The sequence below is a fragment of the Schistocerca serialis genome, chromosome 3 (assembly GCF_023864345.2).
Source record: "Schistocerca serialis cubense isolate TAMUIC-IGC-003099 chromosome 3, iqSchSeri2.2, whole genome shotgun sequence".
NCBI lineage: Eukaryota > Metazoa > Arthropoda > Insecta > Orthoptera > Acrididae > Schistocerca > Schistocerca serialis.
In genome coordinates this window covers 777278982-777304102 of record NC_064640.1, presented here as the reverse complement: position 1 = coordinate 777304102, position 25121 = coordinate 777278982, and the positions used below count along the sequence as shown (strand labels likewise).

General features: G+C 43.9%; 1 protein-coding gene across 1 annotated transcript in view; it reads right to left on the bottom strand.

The window, feature by feature from the left end:
* Window positions 1–24762, bottom strand: part of LOC126469580 (intracellular coagulation inhibitor 3-like) — a 192604-nt gene extending 167842 nt beyond the window's left edge. The window contains exon 1 of the mRNA XM_050096696.1: window positions 24592–24762. Within this exon, the coding sequence (XP_049952653.1) occupies window positions 24592–24667 (76 nt within the window). The 5' untranslated portion in view covers window positions 24668–24762. The remainder of the gene's footprint in view (window positions 1–24591) is intronic.
* Window positions 24763–25121: the final 359 nt, after the last annotated feature.

Below are 25121 nucleotides of genomic sequence, written 5' to 3'. Positions count from 1 at the left end.
TAATCGAAGACCTCCTAGCATAGAATAACACGCAGCGTACTAGCTTGCGAGACAGGGGGATGTGCTGGACCCGGATCTAACGTCCGTCGACTGTTACACCAACCAGCCTTACATTGGCTTTAGGCTGTTTCCCGCGCACGTTGAGACAAATGCTGGGCTGTTGCCCACATTCAGCCTCAAAGAATACAATACACAAACAGTTATAATACGATATCACATAGGAAAAAATATATACTATTCACAGACACGTCTTCGCTCCCTTAGGATATCTTGACGACCGTGGCGCTATGAAAGACATCCGTTCACAACGATAAATAGTACACTCAGGTGACAAAAGTCATGGGATAGCGATATGCACGTATACAGATGGCGGGAGCATCACGTACACAAGGTATAAAAGGGCAATGTACAGATGGAGCTGCCGAGCGGTTCTAGGCGCTACAGTCTGGAACCAGGCGACCGCTACGGTCGCAGGGTCGAATCCTGCCTCGGGCATGGGTGTGTGTGATGTCCTTAGGTTAGTTAGGTTTAAGTAGTTCTAAGTTCTAGAGGACTGATGACCTCAGAAGTTAAGTACCATAGTGCTCAGAGCCATTTGAACCATTTTGAACTGATGGAGCTGTCAAGGTGATTATGGCCGCACAGCAGAGACTTTGAACACGGAATGGTAATTGGAGTTAGACGAATGAAACATTCCGTTCCGAAAATCGTTAGGGAATTCAATAGCCCGAGATCCACTGTGTCGAGATGGTGCCGAGAATACCATATTTCAGCCGTTACCTCTCACCACGGACAACGCAATGGCAAATGGCCTTCACTTAACCACTGAGAGTAGCTGGGTTTGCTTAAAGTTGTTAGTGCTAACAGACACGCCAAACTGCGTGAAACAACCGCAGAAATCAATGTAGGACGTACGACGAACATATTCGTTAGGACAGTGCGGCGAAATTTGGAGTTAATGGGCTATGGCAGCAGACGACCGATGCGAGAGCCGTTCATAACAGCGCGACATCACCTGCAGCGCAACTCCTGGGCGAGTGACCGTGTAGATTGGACCTTAGATGACTGGAAAACTATGGGCTGGTCAGATGAGTCGCGATTTCAGTTGGTAAGAGCTGATGGTAGGGTTCAAGTGTGGCGCAGACCCCACGAAGCCATGAGTCCAGATTATCAACAAGCACTGTGCAAGCTGATGCTAGTTCCAGAATGGTGTGGGCTGTGTTTTTATGGAACAGACTTGAGTTCTCTGGTCCAACTGAACCAATCATTGACTGGAAATGGTTATGTTCGACTACTTGAAGACCATTTGCAACCAATCGTGGGCTTCATATTTACGGCTGTCAATGCGCCAGGTCATCTGGCCACAGTTGTTCGCGATTGGTTTGGAGAACATCCTGGAAAATTCGAGCGTATGATTTGGCCACTCAGATCGCCCGATATGAATCCCACTGAACATTTATGGGGCATAATCGAGAGGTCATTTCGTGAGCAAAATCCTGCACCGGCAACAATTTTGCAATTGTGGTCAGCTATAGAGGCTGCAGCATGGATCAATATTTGTGCAGGCGACTTCGAAAGACTTGTTGAGTCCATGCCACGTCGGGTTGTTGCACTACGTCGGAAAAAAGGAGGTCCAACACGATATTAGAGGCATCACACGACTTTTGTCACCTCACTGTATTATGGAAAGAACCGTTCTGCCAACCACATATCTCCAAGAGAACAGTGCCCGCAGATACTTGTTTTATAATCATTAGACAAGACAGAAAAATGATACTTTTACCGTTTACTCTCTACTGCACTTCGTACGGTCGCCCACAGACCGTAATTGCGCTTGTGAAGGAACATCGTCACAATCTTTACTGACTTAATAACGACGAAATTCCTGAAACATTTTAGTTAATACACGCAATCGTTACACAAGAAAACAAAACATTAGTTTGCCAAGTTTAGTGTTACAGCGCACTGATCGAGGCGGCACATTGAGTTGACACTGAACTCGTAGTGGGAGCAGCAGAGTTCAAATCCCCATCCAATCAGCTGGATTGCGCTTTTATTTTGCTTCCCTAAATCATTTGAGGTTATGCCATCATGCTTCCTTCAACAAGACCACAGACAGTTTCCTTTTCCAGTTCTCGCGCTTATAGTGATCTCATTGTTGACGAGACGATAAACTATAACTTCCTTTTCAATGTATAAAGCGACGCATAAACATGCAATTTGTTATAAAGCAGCAGACCAGATCACATCTGATGGATCAAAACTTTCCCCGCTCACCAGCAAGCCTGGTTCTCGTTACTGGCGATTTCCGTAAACCATTTCAGCCTTTCCTCTTTTTCTTCAAGCAACGTATACGCTGCTGCATCTACATGTCCATCGATAGTGTATAAGCGAACATATGGTGTGGGTCTGTGGGTAGTTCGTGTAATACTGTCACTTCGTCCTCACCTCCTATTCCTCTTCCATCTCGGATGGTGTGCGAGAAGAACGACTGTTGGTAAGCCCCGTATAAGCACGAATCTCTCTAACGCTACGCTCACTAAGTTACTAAAATACGCAGAACAGAGATCAATTGAAAACACTGACACTAACAATAATCCACCATTCTACGACTCCTCAAGCCGCTTTAGGTTGAAACGACGTGATGACAATAAAGTAGTTACAGCCACTGAAATGAAAATACTGGATCTCAGATGAAAAATCTCTGCCCCCTGAAAATTCTGAAAATAAACGTGAAAAGAGTTTTCACAATGAATTACTGCTCCCATGTTTCAGCTTGGAAGCCTCGATCTTTGGTGACCGAGACAGGTAGGTCAGTGGTTAGCACAATGGACTCATAGTAAACCACCAAACTGCAAGTTTTTGTTGGTTCCCGTAGCGCACTGAATATTTTCGCGGATATTCACTCCTACAACTGGTGCTTAACCTGTTCAGGAGACAGGAAACATACGGACGTGACACAATTCCTCCCACTTGCTCGTACAGCGGAACTAGTACTCCGTCTCTAATGACTTCCACATGAACGGGACGTTTAACTTTACTTGTAAGCTCTGAGCGAGGTGACTTAAGGGTACTACATAAGACTCTCATTAGGGGCGCAGCCGACTACACTATCGCTCAGGCCATCCAGATTTGAGTTTTCTGCGGTCTCCCAAAACAGCTTAATGTCAGTGCAGGAATGAATGAATGATCGTATTGCATTACTGGACAGGACACCCAGGATGGGGTTACTGGTTCACCGAGTGCAAGTTTTTCCATCTGGCGTCAATCAGCGTCGATGAAGATGAGACGAAATGATTTGGACAACACAAACACCCATTCTCCGAGCAAAGAATATTTCCAACGCAGCCATGAATCTAACCTGGGACCCTGCAATTAAGAGACAGCGACGTTGACCTTCAGAAGAACAACTGTGGACAACGTCGGAATGCTTCCTTTGAAAATGATACTGCTTATTCCCTTCTCCATCCTCTTTCAACTCGAGCTTGTGCTGCGTCAATAAAAAAAAAAACCCTTTTTCTTTCTAATTGTAATCCGTGATTTGGTAGAAATTTAGCCGCACTGGGCATTTATCACCTGCCTCATTGTCAGTCAAGCTATTAATTAAAGGTGGTGGCATCAGCACTCATCGCCAACAGGAAGCGAAGGTGTCGTGCGTGTGTCTCGAGCGACGCTTCTTGCTGCCAAACAATACAAACATAGCTTTCACGCACCTTGCGCTCTTGCTCAATTCCCGGCTGTGTTTGACATTTGCAGGAGAAACTACACATTGCCCAATGGTAATTAAGTGACAGTGGAGAGGCGCCTGCTGCCAAGTGAGAAAGAATCTATTGTCAGGAAGTTGTACGATGCAAAAAAGAAAGCCTTTCAGTCATACAGAAATAAACTGTCAGCTATCGTTGGCCAGTTGGACAACATTTTGGCACGATATCCATCAAGAGAACATCCAACACCTCTGCCAATCAATGAAAGTCAAATAACTCCTGCGTAAGACCCGGGGGTGGACCAACGCGTTATTGACTTGCTCAACTTGTGAGGCTCTTTCTCTGAAAGAATCCTCCAATTTTTCTGAAATTGTAGTCATTTGTCTGTCTCTACATGTAAATCACATCTATCGATTTCCGTTCCATTCGGATAATTCCTTCGTGGTGTGTCTTTTCTTTTTTCTTTGTCTTAGAGCGTATGTAATAAAAGCTGGGAAGTTCCTGCAGAGTTAATAGTTGCTTATATTGTCATAGTATCGCAGATATTACTCTCTAATAACCCAATGATTCCTATCGACAATGAAATACGTATTATCAATGTTTCTTCTTTAGGATGGCTGCTCGAATCTCACGCCCGTGGCACCATGTATCTTGTACGTAGTTTGAACACTATCGAAGAACTTTAACATTGTGTACGCACGTTCTGTCACCTTCACCATCACTACTGAAACTACGTTATCCTTCTTAGCGTCAATAAATTTAATGACGCAAAAGACAAGCCATCCCGTCTGACGGCGAAAACATTTTTCACGATCGCTTGCACAATACCCACTGCTTTGAACTGGAACGTATCTGCACCTAGTCACGCAATCACATCAGTTTTCGCTACATATGCCACTTCAGTTGATTTTAGGGAATAATATAATCTGCCTCTTTCCAGAAGCACAAATCGCCAGCCGCTGTAGTCGAGCGGTTCTAGGCGCTTCAGTCCGAAACCACGCGGCTGCTATGGTCCCAGGTTCGAATCCTGCCTCGGGCATGGATGTGTATGATGTCTTTAGGTTAGTTAGGTTTAAGTAGTTCTAAGTCTCTGGAACTGATGAGCTCAGATGTTAAGTCTAATAGTGCTTAGAGCCATTTGAACCATTTTAAGCACAAATCAACAATCATACGGGCATTCCCAACACATTTAGAACCCTGTCTTTTCTACCTGTAGTCCGGTCCTTACGTTGAAGATCTAGTTATTGTACACTGAATGTATGAGAATTTCTCGTATCGCATTATTGGTCGGGGGACACCGTCTTGGGTTGACGGCCGCCTACTGTAAGTCTTTGAATTTGACGCCACTTCGGCGACTTGCATGTCTTTGTGAAGAGGATGAAATGAAATGATTAGGATGACACGAAAACCCAGCCCCAATCCGACCGGATTGTGAATCGAACCCGGAACCTAATGTTCTGTAGTCAACGACGCCAACCACTAGATCACTAGCTGCGGATGGCGCATTATAATATGGGAGGTAGGAAAGGGTGAGGAAGTCAAACAAAGGAGAGGGAGAATACTAAAATAAGAGCCACCATGACAGGCTTACTGTTATAATTCCGAGAGTTCACGTATAAACGTATACCTCAAGAAAGGTAATGAAAAATCACAGAAATTCGAGCTTATATGATTTACCAAAATCATTCTTCCGGCACGCCATAAGTGATTGTAACAGCAGATGAACGTGCTCCATAAAGTAACCAGCGGAGTGCAGATGTAGAATGAAATGATACAGGATTTGTCTTCATAACCTACTTTGAGGACCGTTCGTAAATTAGGCTACGAATAAAAGCTAGTAAACGAAACGACGTTGTGGGACATTTCATAAGATTGCTGGTATAAATATTAACGTTGTAAATTACTGACAGTATCCATAAAATTATATCTATTTGTTGGCGTATAAGATAGTAACGTTTTGTTTTGCATGTTGGTGTTCCGGTTGTTATGGGTTTATTTAGCGATTGTCATTTTCTATTTTTAGCTCACTTCAAGAAGAATATAATAATTCCAATCCCAAAGAAAGCAAGTAATGACAGATGTGAAAATTACCGAACTATCAGTTTAATAAGTCAAGGCTGCAAAATACTAACGCGAATTCTTTACAGGAGAATGGAAATACTGGTAGAAACAGACCCCGGGGAAGATCAGTTTGGATTCCGTAGAAATATTGGAACACGTGAGGCAATACTGACCCCACGGCTTATCTTAGAAGCTAGATTAAGAAAAGGCAAACCTACGTTTCTAGCATTTGTAGACTTAGAGAAAGCTTTTGACAATGTTGACTGGAATACTCTCTTTCAAATTCTGAAGGTGGCACAGGTAAAATACAGGGAGCGAAAGGCTATTTACAATTTGTACAGAAACCAGATGGCAGTTATAAGAGTCGAGGGACATTAAAGGGCAGCAATGGTTGGGAAGGGAGTGAGACAGAGTTGTAGCCTCTCCCCGGTGCTATTCAATGTGTATATTGAGCAAGCAGTAAAGGAAACAAAAGAAAAGTTCGGAGTAGGTATTAAAATCCATGGAGAAGAAATAAAAACTTTGAGGTTTGCCGATGACATTGTAATTCTGTCAGAGACAGCAAAGGACTTGGAAGAGCAGTTGAGCGGAATGGACAGTGTCTTGAAAGGAGGGTATAAGATGAACATCAACAAAAGCAAAACGAGGATAATGGAATGTAGTCGAATTAAGTCGGGTGATGCTGAGGGAATTAGATTAGGAAATGAGACACTTAAAGTAGTAAAGGAGTTCTGCTATTTGAGGAGCAAAATAACTGATGATTGTCGAAGTAGAGCGGATATAAAATGTAGACTGGCAATGGCAATGAAAGCATTTCTGAAGAAGAGAAATTTGTTAACATCGAGTATAGGTTTAAGTATCAGGAAGTCGTTTCTGAAAGTATTTGTATGGAGTGTAACCATGTATGGAAGTGAAACATGGACGATAAATAGTTTGGACAAGAAGAGAATAGAAGCTTTCGAAATGTGGTGCTACAGAAGAATGCTGAAGATTAGAGGGGTAGATCAGATAACTAATGAGGAAGTATTGAATAGGATTGGGGTGAAGAGAAGTTAGTGGCACAACTTGACAAGAAGACGGGATCGGTTGGTAGGACATGTTTTGAGGCATCAAGGGATCACCAGTTTAGTATTGGAGGGCAGCGTGGAGGGTAAAAATCGTAGAGGGAGACCAAGATATGAATACACTAAGCAGATTCAGAAGGATGTAGGTTGCAGTACGTACTGGGAGATAAAGAAGCTTGCACAGGATAGAGTAGCTTCAAGAGCTGCATCAAACCAGGCTCAGGACTGAAGAAGACCACAACAACAGCTCACTGTTGCTATTTGAGTTAACACATTGTAATTTTGTTATTTGTAAATAGTGAGTGGAGCTGCAGATGCTAGAAAACGGAGTGCCAAGTGGAGAAATCAGAACATTTCCGACATATTCTTCTGTTTGAGTTCAGTAGAGAGATGACAGCAGCAGAGGTAGCCAGAAACATTTGTGCTGTGTGTGGGGGTAATGTCACTGGATAGAGAACGGCAAGAAAATGGTTTCCTCGTTATAATGAGGATCATTGTGACATCAGTGATTTTCCACGTTCAAGAAGACCTTCGGGCTTTGATGAAGAGCGTTTCAACGAATTAATTCCCAATGATTGAAGTCAGTGTACTCGAGAACTGGAAAGTGTGATGAACTGTGATCATTTCAGCATTGTGCTACATTTGCACGCAACGGGAAAGGTTCAGAAATTGGGTGTACGTGTACCGCATGCTCGAAGCCAAAATCATAAAAATCAGTGGGTGGCCATTCGTGCATCTTTGTTTGCTCGTCACAAATTGGCTCGTCAGCAACACCGAACATTCCTGTACTGTATCGTTACTGATGACAGGGAAATGGTGTCTTTATGCTAACATAAGGTAAAGAAAGGAATGGTTGAGTCCAAACAGAGCAACAACTCCCCATGAATAGGAAAAAGAATCCCTTAATGTTTGAACACTCCATTAGTAGTGTAGCGCTTGACACAGTCACGACGATTAAATATTTGGGCGTAACATTGCAGAGCGATATGAAGTGGGACAAGGCACCTGTGGGGAAGGCGGATAGTCGACTTCGGTTCATTGGTAGAATTTTGGGAAGATGTGGTTCATCTGTAAAGGAGACCGCTTATAAAACACTAATACGACCTATTCTTGAGTACTGTTCGAGCGTTTGGGATCCCTATCAGGTCGGATTGAGGGAGGACATAGGAGCAATTCAGAGGTGGAACGCTAGATTTGTTACTGGTAGGTTTGATCATCATGCGAGTGTTACGGAAATGCTTCAGGAACTCAGGTGGGAGTCTCTGGAGGAAAGGAGGCGTTCTTTTCGTGAATCGCTACTGATTAAATTTAGAGAACCAGCATTTGAGGCTGACTGCAGTACAATTTTACTGCCGCCAACTTATATTTCGCGGAAAGACCACAAAGATAAGATAAGAGAGATTAGGGCTCGTACAGAGGCATATAGGCAGTCATTTTTCCCTCGTTCTGTTTGGAGGGTGGAACAGGGAGAGAAGATGCTAGTTGTGGTACGAGGTACCCTCCGCTACGCACCGTATGGTGGATTGCGGAGTATGTATGTAGATGTAGATGTACAAAGAGCTGCGTGCATCCACAAAGGATAATGTTATGCATCTGGTGGAACAGCGACTGTGTGGTGTACAACTAGTTGCTGCCCCGAGGTGTAACCATCGCTGCTGTCATTTGTTCTCAACAAATGAGACGTCTTACAGAAGCAACCCGAGAACAACAACCAGGAAGACTGCGTAAAGTGATGCTACTCCACGATAATGCCTGCCCGCATTCTGCCTGACTGTCAAAACACACTATAGAGGAGTTGGGTTGGGAAGTCACTCCGCACCCACCTTATTCATCTGATCTTGCGCCCTCAGATTTTCACCTCTTTTGCTCGCTATCGAACAACTTTCAAGGAACTTCCTTTCCGGATGAAAATGCGCTCCGAACATGGCTCGACGAAAAATCACGTGATTTCTACAGTCTCTGAATCGAATTACCTAGCGTTCCCAGACTGTTGTAAATAGGGAAGGAGAGTATATTACTGATGACTAGCCGGCCGGGTGGCCGAGTGGTTCTAGGCGCTACGGTCACAGGTTCGAATCCTGCCTCGGGCATGGATGTGTGTGATGTCCTTAGGTTAGTTAGGTTTAAGTAGTTCTAAATTCTAGGGGACTGATGACCTCAGAAGTTAAGTCCCATAGTGCTCAGAGACATTTTGAAACTGATGACTACTGTCTTTGTTATGCGTATCTCTTGTGTTTGTTGAACTTATGGAAAAGCGCTACGAACCTATGCATCAACCCAGCAATACGCTTATTGGAGTGCCTTTGGGCAATCACGAGGGCCAAGGAAACTCATTCATACACTACTGCACAATGAAGAGGAAAGAGAGAGCACTTCGGCGCCTTAGCGCTGATCCGTGACACGAATTCTTTTGCCCTCTTTCTTAGCTGGTTTCCTAACCTCCCACGGGTACTACTTCGCCTTTCTTGTTTCACTAACAACTTTCACGGGTGGCTAAGATCCTGCTTTACTTCTCCTGCTGCCTTCTGCGAAAGGCTCCAGCGATGAAATCTGTCTGAACTCTCCCTTCATGCCTTGAAGCACTGTCCCGGTCCAGAATCTGTTACGGAGCTACATCAGAAAAATAGACAAACGAAACACGCTGTGCATGACTCGTAAAACTAATGAACCGGAACACTATTCAGACGTCGCAGACCGACATGCTCAAACAACGTCTTAAAATACGGTCGCTGTTGTATCTCTGAATGAAAGAAAGAAAATAAATAGCTAGGAATATAACGATGGTTTCAATTAATTATTTAATCTAGTCTTATCAGGATTCTCTTCGAAATCACATTTGTTGACATGAGGTGAGGGAAAACTCACTATACATAAAATTTATTTGAAAATCTTTTCTGCAGTTCCTCTTTTTTTTTCCTTGTTGACGGTACCCAGCTTTAATTACAGGGATGGCCCCATAGTGAATCTTTGCTCATCGTCGATTGGAAAATTTCTTTCTGTTGCCGGTGTGGTGTCACCGCCAGACACCACACTTGCTAGGTGGTAGCCTTTAAATCGGCCGCGGTCCGTTAGTATACGTCAGACCCGCGTGTCGCCACTATCAGTGATTGCAGACCGAGCGCCGCCACACGGCAGGTCTAGTCTAGAGAGACTCCCTAGCACTCGCCTTAGTTGTACAGCCGACTTTGCTAGCAAATGGTTCACTGTCTACATACGCTCTCATTTGCAGAGACGACAGTTTAGCATAGCCTTCAGCTACGTCATTTGCTACGACCTAGCAAGGCGCCATTTTCAGTTACTACGAATGTTTTCTGGACAGATAATATTGTGAATCATGTACCGTCAAGAGCGACCTTCATCATTACTAGATTAAAGTTAAGTATCAAAATAATTACGCTTTCTGAATTCTAATTTCTTGTCATGTTCCAGACCTCACGTCAGTATAGTCCTTCCCTCCTCACGCCAGCCTGCGTGAGCTAAAACGCGTGCATTTCGGCCTCCACTACTAACACAGTGTTGGCTCTTCAGCCAACACAACAGCCGGAAGCCCTTCGTGAGTCAATGTCATAATATTAGTCGAACGGGAGTACGTAATATGTACTTCACACGTCTGTAAGTTGTATCAGCTGAGTGCCGGCCGGAGTGGCCGAGCGGTTAAAGGCGCTACAGTCTGGAACTGCACGACCGCTACGGTCGCAGGTTCTAATACTGCCTCGGGCATGGATGTGTGTGATGTCCTTAGGTTAGTTAGGTTTAAGTAGTTCTAAGTCCTAGGGGACTTATGACCACAGCAGTTGAGTCCCATAGTGCTCAGAGCCATTTGAACCATTTTGTATCAGCTGTGTATTTTCGTGTTTACGTGTTGGTTTTCCGAGGAGGATTTGGTAAACGAACCCGATCTTTGTATAACTAAGTACGTGAAACGCCTAAAACACGCATCTCACCAAACTAAAGGTTGTTATTTCGAGGAACGGTTTTGGTCAATGCCCCGATCACCTCCCAGCCCCGCAAGCGGTAACACACTACGGATTAGGCGATACGAGCAACTCTTTTCCCACACCTGTGTTTATGCACAACTAGGCATTCTAGAACACCACAAGAAAACTTGGATGCGATTGAAGCCAGCTAACTTCCCACTGATACTGCATTCGATTTTCTTGTTTCACTGACAACTCTCACGAGTGACTAAGATCCTGCTTTATTTCTCCACTTATCTCTCCCGCCATTCCTTGATGCATTATCCCATTTCTAAGACCAGTATAAAGTTCCAATACTAACAGCGACAGCGGAGGACTCCATACGTGAATCACGATTGACTCTTTCTCGAAGCGTTATGATATCACGTTGAATGCGTGTTGTTAACACACACCGGACAAAAAATTTGTCATCCCCAGGAAACATCATCACCATAATACCATGTAATATGGCCCTCTACCTTGATAATGACCTCACTTAAGCGAGGGAGGGAGTCCACAACTTCCTTCAGGTATGATTATTAGATGCTTTAAAGCTATCAAACTATAGGGATTATTGATTATTACGTTTCACCCGCTATTCCAAATGGTCCCAGCCATTTTCTATAGCATTAAAGTCGGATGAGTTTAGAGGCCTGCCAAGATGGGTTGGACTGCACGTGTGTTCGTCAAACTAGGAAAGTATGCATGTAGCCCTGTGGACACGACTGTTGGCATCTTGGAAGGCAGGAGTGTCCACAGTGCACACATCATGTTGATGATGTAGCAGGAAGGTCAACGGCTACTCTCTGAGGACGTGAAATAAGTATCCTGGTTCATGTTCATAGTATCCAAACCAGTGTGTCCAATATATGGTACGTCAAACACCCACAAAACACCACAGAACTTCCTCTGGCCTCACCTGTACACTCCAGAGATTGCAGGTTAAACACCTCATTCGGTCGTCGATGCACTCGATACCTCGCATCAGTCGAAAAGAGGAAAAATTGGGATCCATCGGACTATACTACACGCTTCCAGTCAGCTACTTCCAGTATATATGATGTTTGGCCCACTGAAGAGGAGTAGCTTTATGCGTCGCTGTAAGAAATGACATTTTGCGAGGTAACCGACTCCAAACGTTCATCACATTGTGTTCCATTCCCACGGTTCTCTCGGGAACTGGTTGAATAGTTGATATGGATCTGCTTTCACTGACAGCAGCAAATCGAGTCGGGTTTGAAACCGATTGTTGTTCACAGGGCGTGATTAGCGTCCCTGGTATCAGTTGATCAGGATCTTCTTAAGAGCTCTGTTCTTACTCAGAGTTAGATGATTGGGAGGGGTACATCATTCCTTGTAGACACCATGGGCAGTCCTCATTCATACACAAATAAATCGGGCAAAATCATGCACGATGTGGTCATGGGCACGTCCAAACACAATATCTCCTTTGTGACTTTCTGTCACGTCTCAATATCGGCCTATTTTATTGCGTTTATTCCGTACAAGGTACAACCGGCTGGCAAAGCCCTCCACGTTACTGTCATGACTCACGTCAGCTATGGTTGATCATATGTATATGACCGCTTGGTAGCAGTTCTACAGTATCTGTAGTGCTCCAGAACGACCGGAGTGCTCTTCTAAGGGGGTGGTAAATATTTTGTCCAAAGAGCTTACTTTTGCGTGTCACTCGGTGGTCCTTTCGTTCACTCATAACCAAATACAAAAAAAGTTTTGCTTACTATGTAGAGAACCGTTCTGTAAACCACATCTTTACAAGAAAACAGTGCCTGCATATGCGCATTTTATAATCATTAGACAAGATATGAAAAACACGAGTCATGAGTATTTCAGGAGTTGCATCATGTTTCTTTCATAAATGTTAAGACTACTGACAAAATACATGCGTCGGAGAAAACCATATCAACATCGATGAATGACCCATCCACTGAGAACACTTATTTAGCGTCTGCTGTACGAACAGTTTTGCTTTGATCTGCACGTACAGGACACTGTCGTTAGTCATTAAATAAAAAGGTAAGGTACGTAAAAGAGGGAATGTATACTGAGGTGAAAAGTCATGGGATACTTCCCCATCTGTATATGTGCATATAGCTATCCCATGACTTTTGTCACTTCAGTGCATAGTCCATTATTTCATACGTACCCATCCCAAAATTTACATAAGTTAATATTCTTGACACGGTCGATCTTCTACAATAGTGAGCGTTACCAGACTACAAAAAAGGTCTGCAATACAGAGCTGCAGACATCTTCTTCTACTAATATAGATGCTTAATAAAGATATCTTATTATGTTCCAGTAAGAGGCATTAGTAAAATACACTGGAGTGTTCACAATAAAGTTAAGCAAGTATAGGCGTCTGATACACTGGTAGTGAAAGCAACTGGAGATCACCCCGGAAAGGAAACGCTGCAGTTCCCATTGTGAGAGTTACGTGCGCTGTTCTGTTAGAATCGAAGGAGCGTGACCAGACTAGGGTCGTAGCCGCAACACGCAAGAGATCTGTACCAATGTACACTACTGGCCATTAAAATTGCTACACCAAGAAGAAATGCAGATGATAAACGGGTATTCTTTGGACAAATATATTATACTAGAACTGAGATGTGATTACATTTTCACGCAATTTGGGTGCATAGATCCTGAGAAATCGGTAGGCAGAACGGCCACCTTTGGCCGTAATAACGGCCTTGATACGCCTGGGCATTGAGTCAAACAGAGCTTGGATGGTGTGTACAGGTACACGATACCACAGTTCATCAAGAGTAGTGACTGGCGTATTGTGACGAGCCAGTTGCTTGGCCACCATTGACCAGACGTTTTCAGTTGGTGAGAGATCTGGAGAATGTGCTGGCCAGGGCAGCAGTCGAACATTTTCTGTATCCAGAAAGGCCCGTACAGGACCTGCAACATGCGGTCGTGCATTATCCTGCTGAAATGTAGGGTTTCGCAGGGATCGAATGAAGGGTAGAGCCACGGGTCGTAGCACATATGAAATGTAACGTCCACTGTTCAAAGTGCCGTCAATGCGAACAAGAGATGACCAAGACGTGTAACCATGGCACCCCATACCATCACGCCTGGTGATACGCCAGTATGGCGATGTCGAATACACGCTTACAATGTGCGTTCACCGCGATATCGTCAAACACGGATGGGACCATCATGAAGCTGTAAACAGAACCTGAATTCATCCGAAAAAATGACGTTTTGCCATTCGTGCACCCAGGTTCGTCGTTGAGTACACCATCGCAGGCGCTCCTGTCTGTGATGCAGCGTCAAGGGTAACCGCAGCCATGGTCTTCGAGCTGATAGTCCATGCTGCTGCAAACGTCGTGCAGATGGTTGTTGTCTTGCAAACGCCCCATCTGTTGACTCAGGGATCGAGACGTGGCTGCACGATGCGTTACAGCCATGCGGATAAGATGCCTGTCATCTCGACTGCTAGTGATACGAGGCCGTTGGGATCCAGCATGACGTTCCGTATTACCCTCCTGAACCCACCTATTCCATATTCTGCTAACAGTCATTGGATCTCGACCAACGCGAGCAGCAATGTCGCGATACGATAAACCGCAACCGCGATAGGCTACAATCCGACCTTTATCAAAGTCGGAAACGTGATGGTACGCATTTCTCCTCCTAACACGAGGCATTACAACAACGTTTCAGCAGGCAACTCCGGTCAACTGCTTTTTGTATATGAGAAATCTGTTGGAAACTTTGCTCATGTCAGCACGTTGTAGGTGTCACCACCGACACCAACCTTGTGTGAATGCTCTGAAAACCTAATCATTTGCATATCACAGCATCTTCCGCCTGTCGGTTAAATTTCGCGTATGTAGCACGTCATCTTCGTGGTGTAGCAATTTTAATGGCCAGTAGTGTACTTTAGAAATACGCTTCTAAAGGAGCTATTCACACTGTCTGCAAGACTAATAAAATTGCTGTCGAACTGCGGATAACTTCCGTTTTATCCAGCAGAGAAAAAATTATTATGAATTCACGCTCCTTTGCACTCGTTTACAGAGATTTCATTTTTGTCGGTGCTGACTTCCATAAAAGTGAAAAGCCAATAAACTTTTAACTGAGCAACGTAGAAAGTCAGAATCGACATAAATTACAAACCTACAGACTCAATGCACGCTTCGCCCATTTCTTCGTCCGTACATATTAATGAACACTAAATCACACGACATAGCAAAGCGGTCTCGCGAGACTGCAACACCGTCGTTCTGAGAGAGAAAGGGAGAAACTAAGTAGGCCTGCTGTCAGGTATTATTCCGTTTGGAGCGCTCTAACGTGCTACACGAACACATTATCTTCACAGTAACTACGAGAACGTAAACAGGAACTAAATGTTTTCTCTGTTAGTAGTCGTGCAACTATTTTCTGCGATGTACTTTACTATCTGAAATTGCCGAATCGTCTTTAGAGGTGTAGTCATCGATCACGATGTTGACTTGTGTGATAGATTCTAACAAAAATGTATTTACAGCTATATCGTCCATCGAGCACATTTGTCGTCCAGTAATTGACAACAAATATTTCTAAAGTGTTCTGCTGCACTTCTCGTCACCTAAGATGACAACAGCGAAAGAGGTAGCCAGTACTTTATTTTAGTTCGTCCATAACCTCTTGCATCGTCATTTTGTCTTATACAAATAGGGAGTAAATTAAGTTCAAATGGTTCAAATGGCTCTGAGTACTACGGGACATAACATCTGAGGTCATCAGTCCCCTAGAACCTAGAACTACTTAAACCTAACCAACCTAAGAACATCACACACATCCATGCCCGAGGCAGGATTCGCACCTGCGACCGTAGCGCCTAGAACCGCTCGGCCACCCCAACCGGCAGTAAATTAAGTAACCTTAACAGAAAACAGTGATAGCTCTCCATGAAGGCATTCTCTGTAATCGCTTTCTATCCTTACAGTGACTGTTCTACAGTCGTGTTATTGTACACTAGCGTCTCTTTTTTGCCTATTCATGAAAAATATATTAAGGGAATGTAATGCCACTAGAAGTAGTCGCATGCAAAACGTATGTGGGACCATGCGTACCTTGAGATTAAAAGTGGAACGACCACATTAAACTAATAGCAAGAAAGATATCAGACCGAGGTCTTTGGAAGAATTCTCAGAAAGTATACTCCACCCACGAAGGAAGTAACTTACAAAACCATCTTTCGGCCTATGCGTGGGTGTTACTCGTCAGTCTGGGACTCTTACCACATAAGAATGATAGAAGAAATAGAGACGATTCAAAGAAGAGCAGCGCGTTTCGTCACAACTTCGTTTAGTAAATGCGAAAGAGTCACTGAGATGCCTACCCACCTCCTCTGGTAGACGGTACAGCAGAGGTTTTGTACATCACGATGTCATATGCCGTTCAAATTCCGAGAACGTATGTTCCTGGAAGAGTGAACCAATTTTCTCCTTCCTCCCCTGTATGTTTCGTGAAAAGACCGTGAAGGCAAGATTAGAGGGGCTGGAACTCGCAAGGATGCTTACCAGGAATAATTGTTCTTTCCATACACCATTCGCTGCTGGAACAACAAAGAGTGGAAGCGACAGTGGTAAACAATGTACCCTCCGCTAAATACCTTAAGGATCTTGTGGGGATGTTAGTATAGATTACAAAATAATAAAATAATACCACTCTGATGTTAATCCACCTCCATAAAATCAAATGACGAAGTTTAGTTCCTTTAACACACTCTACCATCTGGTGCGCAAGATGTATGAGACAGGCGAAATACCCTCAGACTTCAAGAAGAATATAATAATTCCAATCCCAAAGAAAACAGGTGTTGGCAGATGTGAAGATTACCGAACTATCAGTTTAATAAGTCACGGCTGCAAAATACTAACACGAATTCTTTACAGACGAATGGAAAAACTAGTAGAAGCCGACCTCGGGGAAGATCAGTTTGGATTCCGTAGAAATATTGGAACACGTGAGGCAATACTAACCCTACGACTTATCTTAGAAGCTAGATTAAGGAAAGGAAAACCTACGTTTCTAGCATTTGTAGACTTAGAGAAAGCTTTTGACAGTGTTGACTGGAATACTCTCTTTCAAATTCTGAAGGTGGCAGGGGTAAAATACAGGGAGCGAAAAGCTATTTGCAATTTGTACAGAAACCAGATGGCAGTTATAAGAGTCGAGGGACATCAAAGGGAAGCAGTGGTTGGGAAGGGAGTGAGACAGGGTTGTAGCCTCTCCTCGATGTTGTTCAATCTGTATAATGAGCAAGCAGTAAAGGAAACAAAAGAAAAATTCGGAGTAGGTATTAAAATCCATGGAGAAGAAATAAAAACTTTAAGGTTCGCCGATGACATTGTAATTCTGTCAGAGACAGCAAAGGACTTGGAAGAGCAGTTGAACGGAATGGACAGTGTCTTGAAAGGAGGATATAAGATGAACATCAACAAAAGCAAAACAAGGATAATGGAATGTAGTCGAATTAAGTCGGGTGATGCTGAGGGAATTAGATTAGGAAATGAGACACTTAAAGTAGTAAAGGAGTTCTGCTATTTGGGGAGCAAAATAACTGATGATTGTCGAAGTAGAGAGGATATAAAATGTAGGCTGGCAATGGCAAGGAAAGCATTTCTGAAGAAGAGAAGCTTGTTAACATCGAGTATAGGTTTAAGTGTCAGGAAGTCGTTTCTGAAAATATTTGTATGGAGTGTAGCCATGTATGGAAGTGAAACATGGACGATAAATAGTTTGGACAAGAAGAGAATAGAAGCTTTCGAAATGTGGTGCTACAGAAGAATGCTGAAGATTAGATGGGTAGATCACATAACTAATGAGGAAGTATTGAGTAGGATTGGGGAGAAGAGAAGTTTGTGGCACAACTTGACTAGAAGAAGGGATCGGTTGGTAGGACATGTTCTGAGGCATCAAGGGATCACCAGTTTAGTATTGGAGGGCAGCGTGGAGGGTAAAAATCGTAGACGGAGACCAAGAGATGAATACAATAAGCAGATTCAGAAGGATGTAGGTTGCAGTAGGTACTGGGAGACGAAGAAGCTTGCACAGGATAGAGTAGCATGGAGAGCTGCATCAAACCAGTCTCAGGACTGAAGACCACAACAACAGCACACTTGGCTTTGTCACCTACAAACAAGAAATTGCAATGTATGAAGAAGGGGACGCCTGTTGCGGACAGACATCGGGGCCGCTGCGCGCCTCGTGTGCTGACCGTAACTGCCTGCTGCGCTTTCTTTTCTGACTCACTCAGGAAAACTGGAATCATTCTGATGGAAAGAAATCGCAACACCAAGAAGGACTTGTACGACGTAAACAAAGGTTGGTATGCTTGTTTATACATCCAAAACATGACATCTATTTAAATTTCACGACAATCGCATAAGAGTGGCGACAGTAGCACCGCTATGAGGTTTCAAATCAGGTTTCCTTTAAATACTCGCTGCAACAGCCGTGAGCATTAGTTACCTTTGAAATTGAACGTGGTGAGTTGATTGTTGTTGTTGTGGTCTTCAGTCCTGAGACTGGTTTGATGTAGCTCTCCATGCTACTCTATCCTGTGCAAGCTCCTTCGTCTCCCAGTACTTACTGCAACCTACATCCTTCTGAATCTGCTTAGTGTATTCATCTCTTGGTCTTCGTCTACGATTTTTACCCTCCACGCTGCCCTCCAATACTAAACTGGTGATCCCTTGATGCCTCAGAACATGTCCTATCAACCGGTCCCTTCTTCTTGTCAAGTTGTGCCACAAACTCCTCTTCTCCCCAATTCTATTCAATACCTCCTCATTAGTTACGTGATCTACCCATCAAATCTTCAGCATTCTTCTGTAGCACCACATTTCAAAAGCTTCTATTCTCTTCTTGTCTAAACTATTTATCGTCCGTTTCACTTCCATACATGGCTACACTCCATACAAATACTTTCAGAAACGACTTTCTGACACTTAAATCTATACTCGATGTTAACAAATTTCTCTTCTTCAGAAACGCTTTCCTTGCCATTGCCAGTCTACATTTTATATGCTCTCTACTTCGACCATCATCGGTTATTTTGCTCCCCAAATAGCAAAACTCATTTACTACTTTAAGTTATCATGTCCTAATCTAATTCCCTCAGCATCAGCCGACTTAATTCGACTACATTCCATTATCCTCGTTTTGGTTTTGTTGATGTTCATCTTACATCCTCCTTTCAAGACACTGTCCATTCCGTTCAACTGCTCGAGTTGATATTAGTCAAGAATGCCTTTAAGGCGACAAAAACGCCATCATTGACACCTCAATGAGTTTGAACGAGGCTTTGTAATAGGGCTACGAGAAGCAGAACGCTCCTTCTGCGATACTGCAGGAAGGCTTGGCAGGAACGTAGCCACAGTACGTGATTACTGGCAGCGGTGGACATGAGAATGTTTGGTAGCAAGAACACCGGGCTACGGATGGCCACGTAGCACTACCGGGAGAAAAGAGCATCGAGTTCGATGTACGGCTCTGGTTCATCTTACAGCATCTGCAGCAGCAATCTGAGCAGCAGTTGACATCATAATGACACAACGAGCTGTTGCAAATCGATCACTTCAACGACAGATCAGAGCCAGACGACTTGCAGCGTGCATTCCACTTATCCCGAACCACCGCCATTTGCGACTTCAGTGTTGTTCATGGGAGGGCAGGGTAGAGCTCTGTTGTGTTTTCTGATGAAAGCTACTTCTGCCTCGGTGCCAGTGATGGCCGTGGTTGGTTAGAAGGAGGCCAGCTGAGGGCCTGCAACCAGTCTGTCTGCGTTCTAGACACACTGGACCTACACCTGGAAGGATGACGGTTCAATACCGCGTCCGATCATTCTGATTATGATTTAGGTTTTCCGTGATTTTCCTAAATCGCTCCAGGCAAATGCCGGGATGGTTCCTTGAAAAGGCACGGCCGACTTCCTTCCCCGTCCTTTTCTAATCCGATGAGACCGATGACCTCGCTGTTTGGTCTCTTCTCCCAACCAACCAAACCCTACACCTGGAGTTACGGTGCTGTTTCGTATGACAGAAGGAGCAGGACGAAATTTGTGCGGCTGTCTAGTGATGCAACCTGTTCTGCTACCATTCATCAACAGTATTCCAGGAGGTGTTTCCAATACGATAACGCTCGCCCACATACCCATATCACATCCAAATATGCACTACAGAGTGTCGACATGTTGTGCCTTGTCCTGCTCGATCACCAGATCTGTCTCCAATCGAGCACGTATGGGACAACATTGGACGACAACTCCAGCGTCATCCATAAACAGCATTAACCGTCCCTATATTGACCGACAAAGTGCAACAGACATGGAACTCCATCCCATAAACTGACATTCAGCACATGTACAACGCAATGAATGCACGATTGTGTGCTTACATTCAACGTTCTGGTGGCTACATCTGTTATTAATGAACAAGCGTTTCGCATTTACAATGGCTTATCTCACGATTACATTAACCTGTGATCTTGCAACGTTAATCACGTAAATATATTACGTAGACAAACGTATTCCTGAAATTTCATTACTCTACATTAACTATTTCTTGGTGTTACCAATTTTTCCGTCAGTGTAATATTCTTCTTATATTCTTCTTTCATTTTTGCTGCATGAGAAAACACACTAAAAAGTTTATGTCCGGCACAAAATTTTTATCTGCGATGGCTTTAAATGTATGCTGCCATTTAGAGATGTTTCCAACTGCGAATTGGTACTTATTACTGAATATCGTGTTAATGTTACATGACCTTTATTTTTTCGTGGCAAGGTATCATATAAAGGAGTACAGCAATGTAAACAAACATTTGTAACATCTGCACATTTAGAGAAGGCTTTTGGCAATGTTGATTGGAATTTACTATGAGAAATTTTGAACGTAACAGAAAGTGAACTGTTATGTAAAACAAGTACAGAAGCCACATTGCAGTTATAAGAGTCTAAAGGTATGAAAAGGAAGCATAATTGAGAAACGAGGGAGCTGATGTCGTAGCCTATCCCTGATGCAATTCAATCTGTACAATGATTTAGTAATAAAGGAAACCAAAGATTAATTTGAAAGGAGAATTAAAGTTCAGAGAGAATTAAAAAACTTTGACGTTTGCTCCTGAGATTGTAATTTTGTCAGGGGCAGAAAAGGACTTGGAAGTGCTTGTAGCAGTTGGGCACAATCGACAAAAGTAAAACTAGAGAAATGGAGAAAAATCTAATTAACACACGCGATATTGAGGGAATCAGGTTAGTGAGTGAAACACGAAAAATAATAAGTGAGTTTTGCTATTTGGGTAGTAAAATGATTGACAATGGCAGAAGTAGAGAGAATACATTAAGCAGAAAGGCAACAGCAAGAAAATCGTTTCTGAAAAAGAGACTTATTTTAACTGCAAATATAGCTTTAAGATTTAGAAAGACTTTTCTCAAATTATTTGCCTGGAGTGTACCCTGGTACGGGAGTGCAAGATGCACGTTAAACAGTGCAGACAAGAAGAGACTAGCAGCTTTTGAAATGCAATACTACAGAAGAATGCTGAATAATAGTTGAGTAAATTGGATAACTAATGAATCGGGGAGAAAAGAAATTAGTGACATAACTTGACCAAAAGAAGGACACAGCTGATTCGACACAACCTCAGCTATGAATAAGGAGTTGTGCGACATAAACAAAAGTTCGTAGGCGTGTTTATTCATCTGAAAGATGATGTCTATTTAGATTTCTTGCCAGTTGCACAAGAGTGGCGCTCGCAGCGCTACTACGAGAATGTGAATCTGGTTTCCTTTAAATACACGCCGTAACGGGCGTGAGCATCAGTTACCTTTGAGATAGGATGTGGTGAGTTGATAGTAGTCAAGAATTCCTTTAAGGTGACGAAGATGCCATTATCAACACTTCACTGAGTTTGAACGCCGGCCGGGGTGGTCGAGCGGTTCTAGGTGCTTCAGTCTGGAACCGCGCGACCGCTACGGTCTCGGGCATGGATGTGTGTGATGTCCTTAGGTTAGTTAGGTTTAAGTAGTTCCAAGTTCTATGGGACTGATGACCTCAGAAGTTAGGTCCCATAGTGCTCAGAGCCATTTGAACCATTCTGAGTTTGAACAAGGTCGTGTGATAGGCTGCGAGAAGCTAGATGTTCCTCCTGCGATATTGCAAAGAGGCCTGGTAGGAATGTAGCCATGATTGCTGGTAGTGGTGGTCACGAGGATGTACGGACGCAGAAACACCGGGCACAGGGAGGCCACATGACACTACCGCAAGAGAAGACCATCTTGTTCGACGTATGGCTCAAGCGTATCATACAGCATCTGTAGCAGCAATCTGAGCAGCAGTTGGCATCATAATAACACAACAAGCTGTTACAAATCGATCACTTCAAGGACAGCTTAGAACCAGACGTCCTATGGCGTGCATTCCACTGTCCCCAAACCACCGCCACGTACGACTTCAGTGAGGCCAAACGAGAGCTCGTTGGAGGACAGGGGGAGGTGTGTTGTGTTTTGAGAAGAAATCACGTTCTGCCTCGGTGCCAGTGATGGCCGTTTCATGGTTAGGAGAAGGCCAATTGAGGCCTGCAGCCAACCTGTCTGTGTGCTAGATACACTAGGCCAACACCTGGATGTACGATTTATGAATCATTTAGGAACAGTATTCCAGAGAGTGTTTTCCAACAGGATAACGTTTGCCCACATACAGCTATTGTAGCCCAACTTGCACAACAGAGTATCGACATGTTTCCTTGGCCTCCACGATCATCAGATTTGTCTCCAATAGCGCACATATTGAACATCATTGGACAACACCTCCAGCATCGTCCACTAACGGCGTTAACCGTCCCTGATTTGACCGACAGAGTGTAACAGGGATAGAACTCCATCCCACAAACTGATATCCAGCACCTGTATAAAAAATATATGTACGATCGGTTACTTCAAGGACAGCTCAGAACCAGACATCCCGTAGCGTGTGTTCAGCTGACCCCAAACCACCGCCATGTACGACTTCAGTGGTGTCAAACGAGAGCTCATTGGAGGGCAGGGGAGGTCTGTCATGTTTTCTGATGAGAGTCGGTTCTGCCTCGGTGCCCGTGATGGTCGTTTGATGGTTAGAAGAAGACCAGTTGAGGGCCTGCAACCAACCCGTCTGCATGCTAGGCACACTAGGCCTACACCTGGAGGTATGGCCTGTGGTGCAATTTCGGATAACAGCAAGAGCAAAATCATGATTACCTCACGCTGCGTGACTGCAAATTTGTATGTCAGTCTGGCGATTCGACCTATTACGCTACCATTTATGAACAGTATTCCAAGGGTGTTTTCCAACGGGATAATGTTTGCCCACATACAGCTATTGTAGCCCAGCTTGCACAACAGAGTATCAACATGTTGCCTTGGCCTCCACAATCATCAGATCTGTCTGCAATAGCGCACATATTGAACATCATCGGACAACAACTCCAGCATCGTCCACTTACAGCGTTAATCGTCCCTGTATTGACCCACCAAGTGTAACAGTTATGGAACTACATCCCACAAACTGACATCCGGAAACTGTACAAAAAAATATATGTACTACTGCATGCTCGCATTCAACATTCTGGTGGCTACTTGGATTATTAATGTACCAGCATTTCACATTTACAATAGCTTATCTCGCGTTTACATTAATCTATGATCTTACAGTGTTAATCATGTAAATAAGTTACCTAGACAAATGTATTGCCGGAGTTTCATTACTCCACATTAATATTTTTTTAGTGTTACGATTTCTTTCCAGTTAGTGTAGAATCTAACGTAATTTTGAGAATTATCCCAGGCTGTATTTTGAACTCGTATTCGTGGATGTGAACAACAAAGAAACGCTAATCAGTAGCGTATAATGTGAAAATATCAGATTCGAGTCTCAGTGGTGAAACAAGTTTGCATGATCTTTTATTTGGCCAAAGAAGGGAGGGCAGTTGGTGGCTCACAGTTGACGACCATCAAACAGTGTCCCAAGATTCTGAGATATGTATTGCGGACGTCGCCGTTGTCTCAGAGAATGAGGATAGATGACACAGTTGATGATCATTAGGCCGTCTGATGTGTAAATTAAACACGGCGGCCACTATGCAACGAGGAGTCTGGTCTATCAGCTGGCACCGGGTTTCGCTTCTCCCCATCTCCTGCTGTTTCTATTATTACCCGTAATATCGCAAACAGCTCTAGCCAAGACAACACTCATCACAGTGAACTACACGACACACTTAACACATTCGGCACATTACACCAAGCGAGACTAATCTTACACCGTGTCCCCCACCCCGCACTAAAAATCCCTAAAAATCAGTTACGGCTTTCGAGTTCGAAGCAATGACTAGACAGTACCCTCCCGATGCACAGGAGTAGATCAGATTGTCGTTGTCCGTCGAAGAGCACTATTTTCGCATTCATCTTTTTCAGTTAAGGCAGTAGCACCAGCAACATAATAACACACCATCATATGAAACTGAATAAACTACAGAGCACTACGAGACACGAAGAATGAGTCTGATGAGCCGTTGGATAAGAATCAAAGGTTAGTTTCATTCACGAAGAACTTCTTGAAATATTTCGAGTGCTAGTATTCATCGTCAGATTGTGCCAATATTTCACTAGTATTTACTTACCTCCTGTGCAAAAATCTTAAGACACAGAGACGAAAATTCAGCCGACACTGATTGGCGCGCAGCAGTCACGGGTATAGCGTGTCTCGCAGACGCGGCGATGTCATGCAGAAGGGAAGAGCCGGCGCTTACCTGCGGCTGCGGGACGCATGGTGTATCCGCTCTGGCGTCGTCCTGCGCTGTGAGAGGCGCGCCGGCTTTGCAGCATCTGGGTCACTCACCACTCTTACTTTCCGTCGCGCTTCGCCGCCGGAAAGGTCGGCTTGACCCACAGAACCCACGGGTGTGCGTGCCGTTGTAACGTACACGTAACACAAGCAAGTGGAGAAAGTAGCTGCTATTCGCAGACAGTTCGGGCTCGTCAAGGCCGTCCACTTTTGCATTTCTTTTTTGCGGTTCGTGTGTATCCACGAACGCACACTGAGCCGATTAGAGATTGAGCACAAAGAGCTTATTAGCTTCGATTTCAGGACCGTACCGTAATGTAACCCACTACAACTACTCGAAGTGTAAATAAACCCATTTAACTACCCTTGACAAAGAACCGACAATGGTATTCGACTTATTATAACAATATTTACAGGTCAGTTCAGACAGTAGTCGCAATTGGTGTGCCGGCCGCTGTGGCCGAGCGGCCATAGGCGTTTCAGTCTGGAACTGCG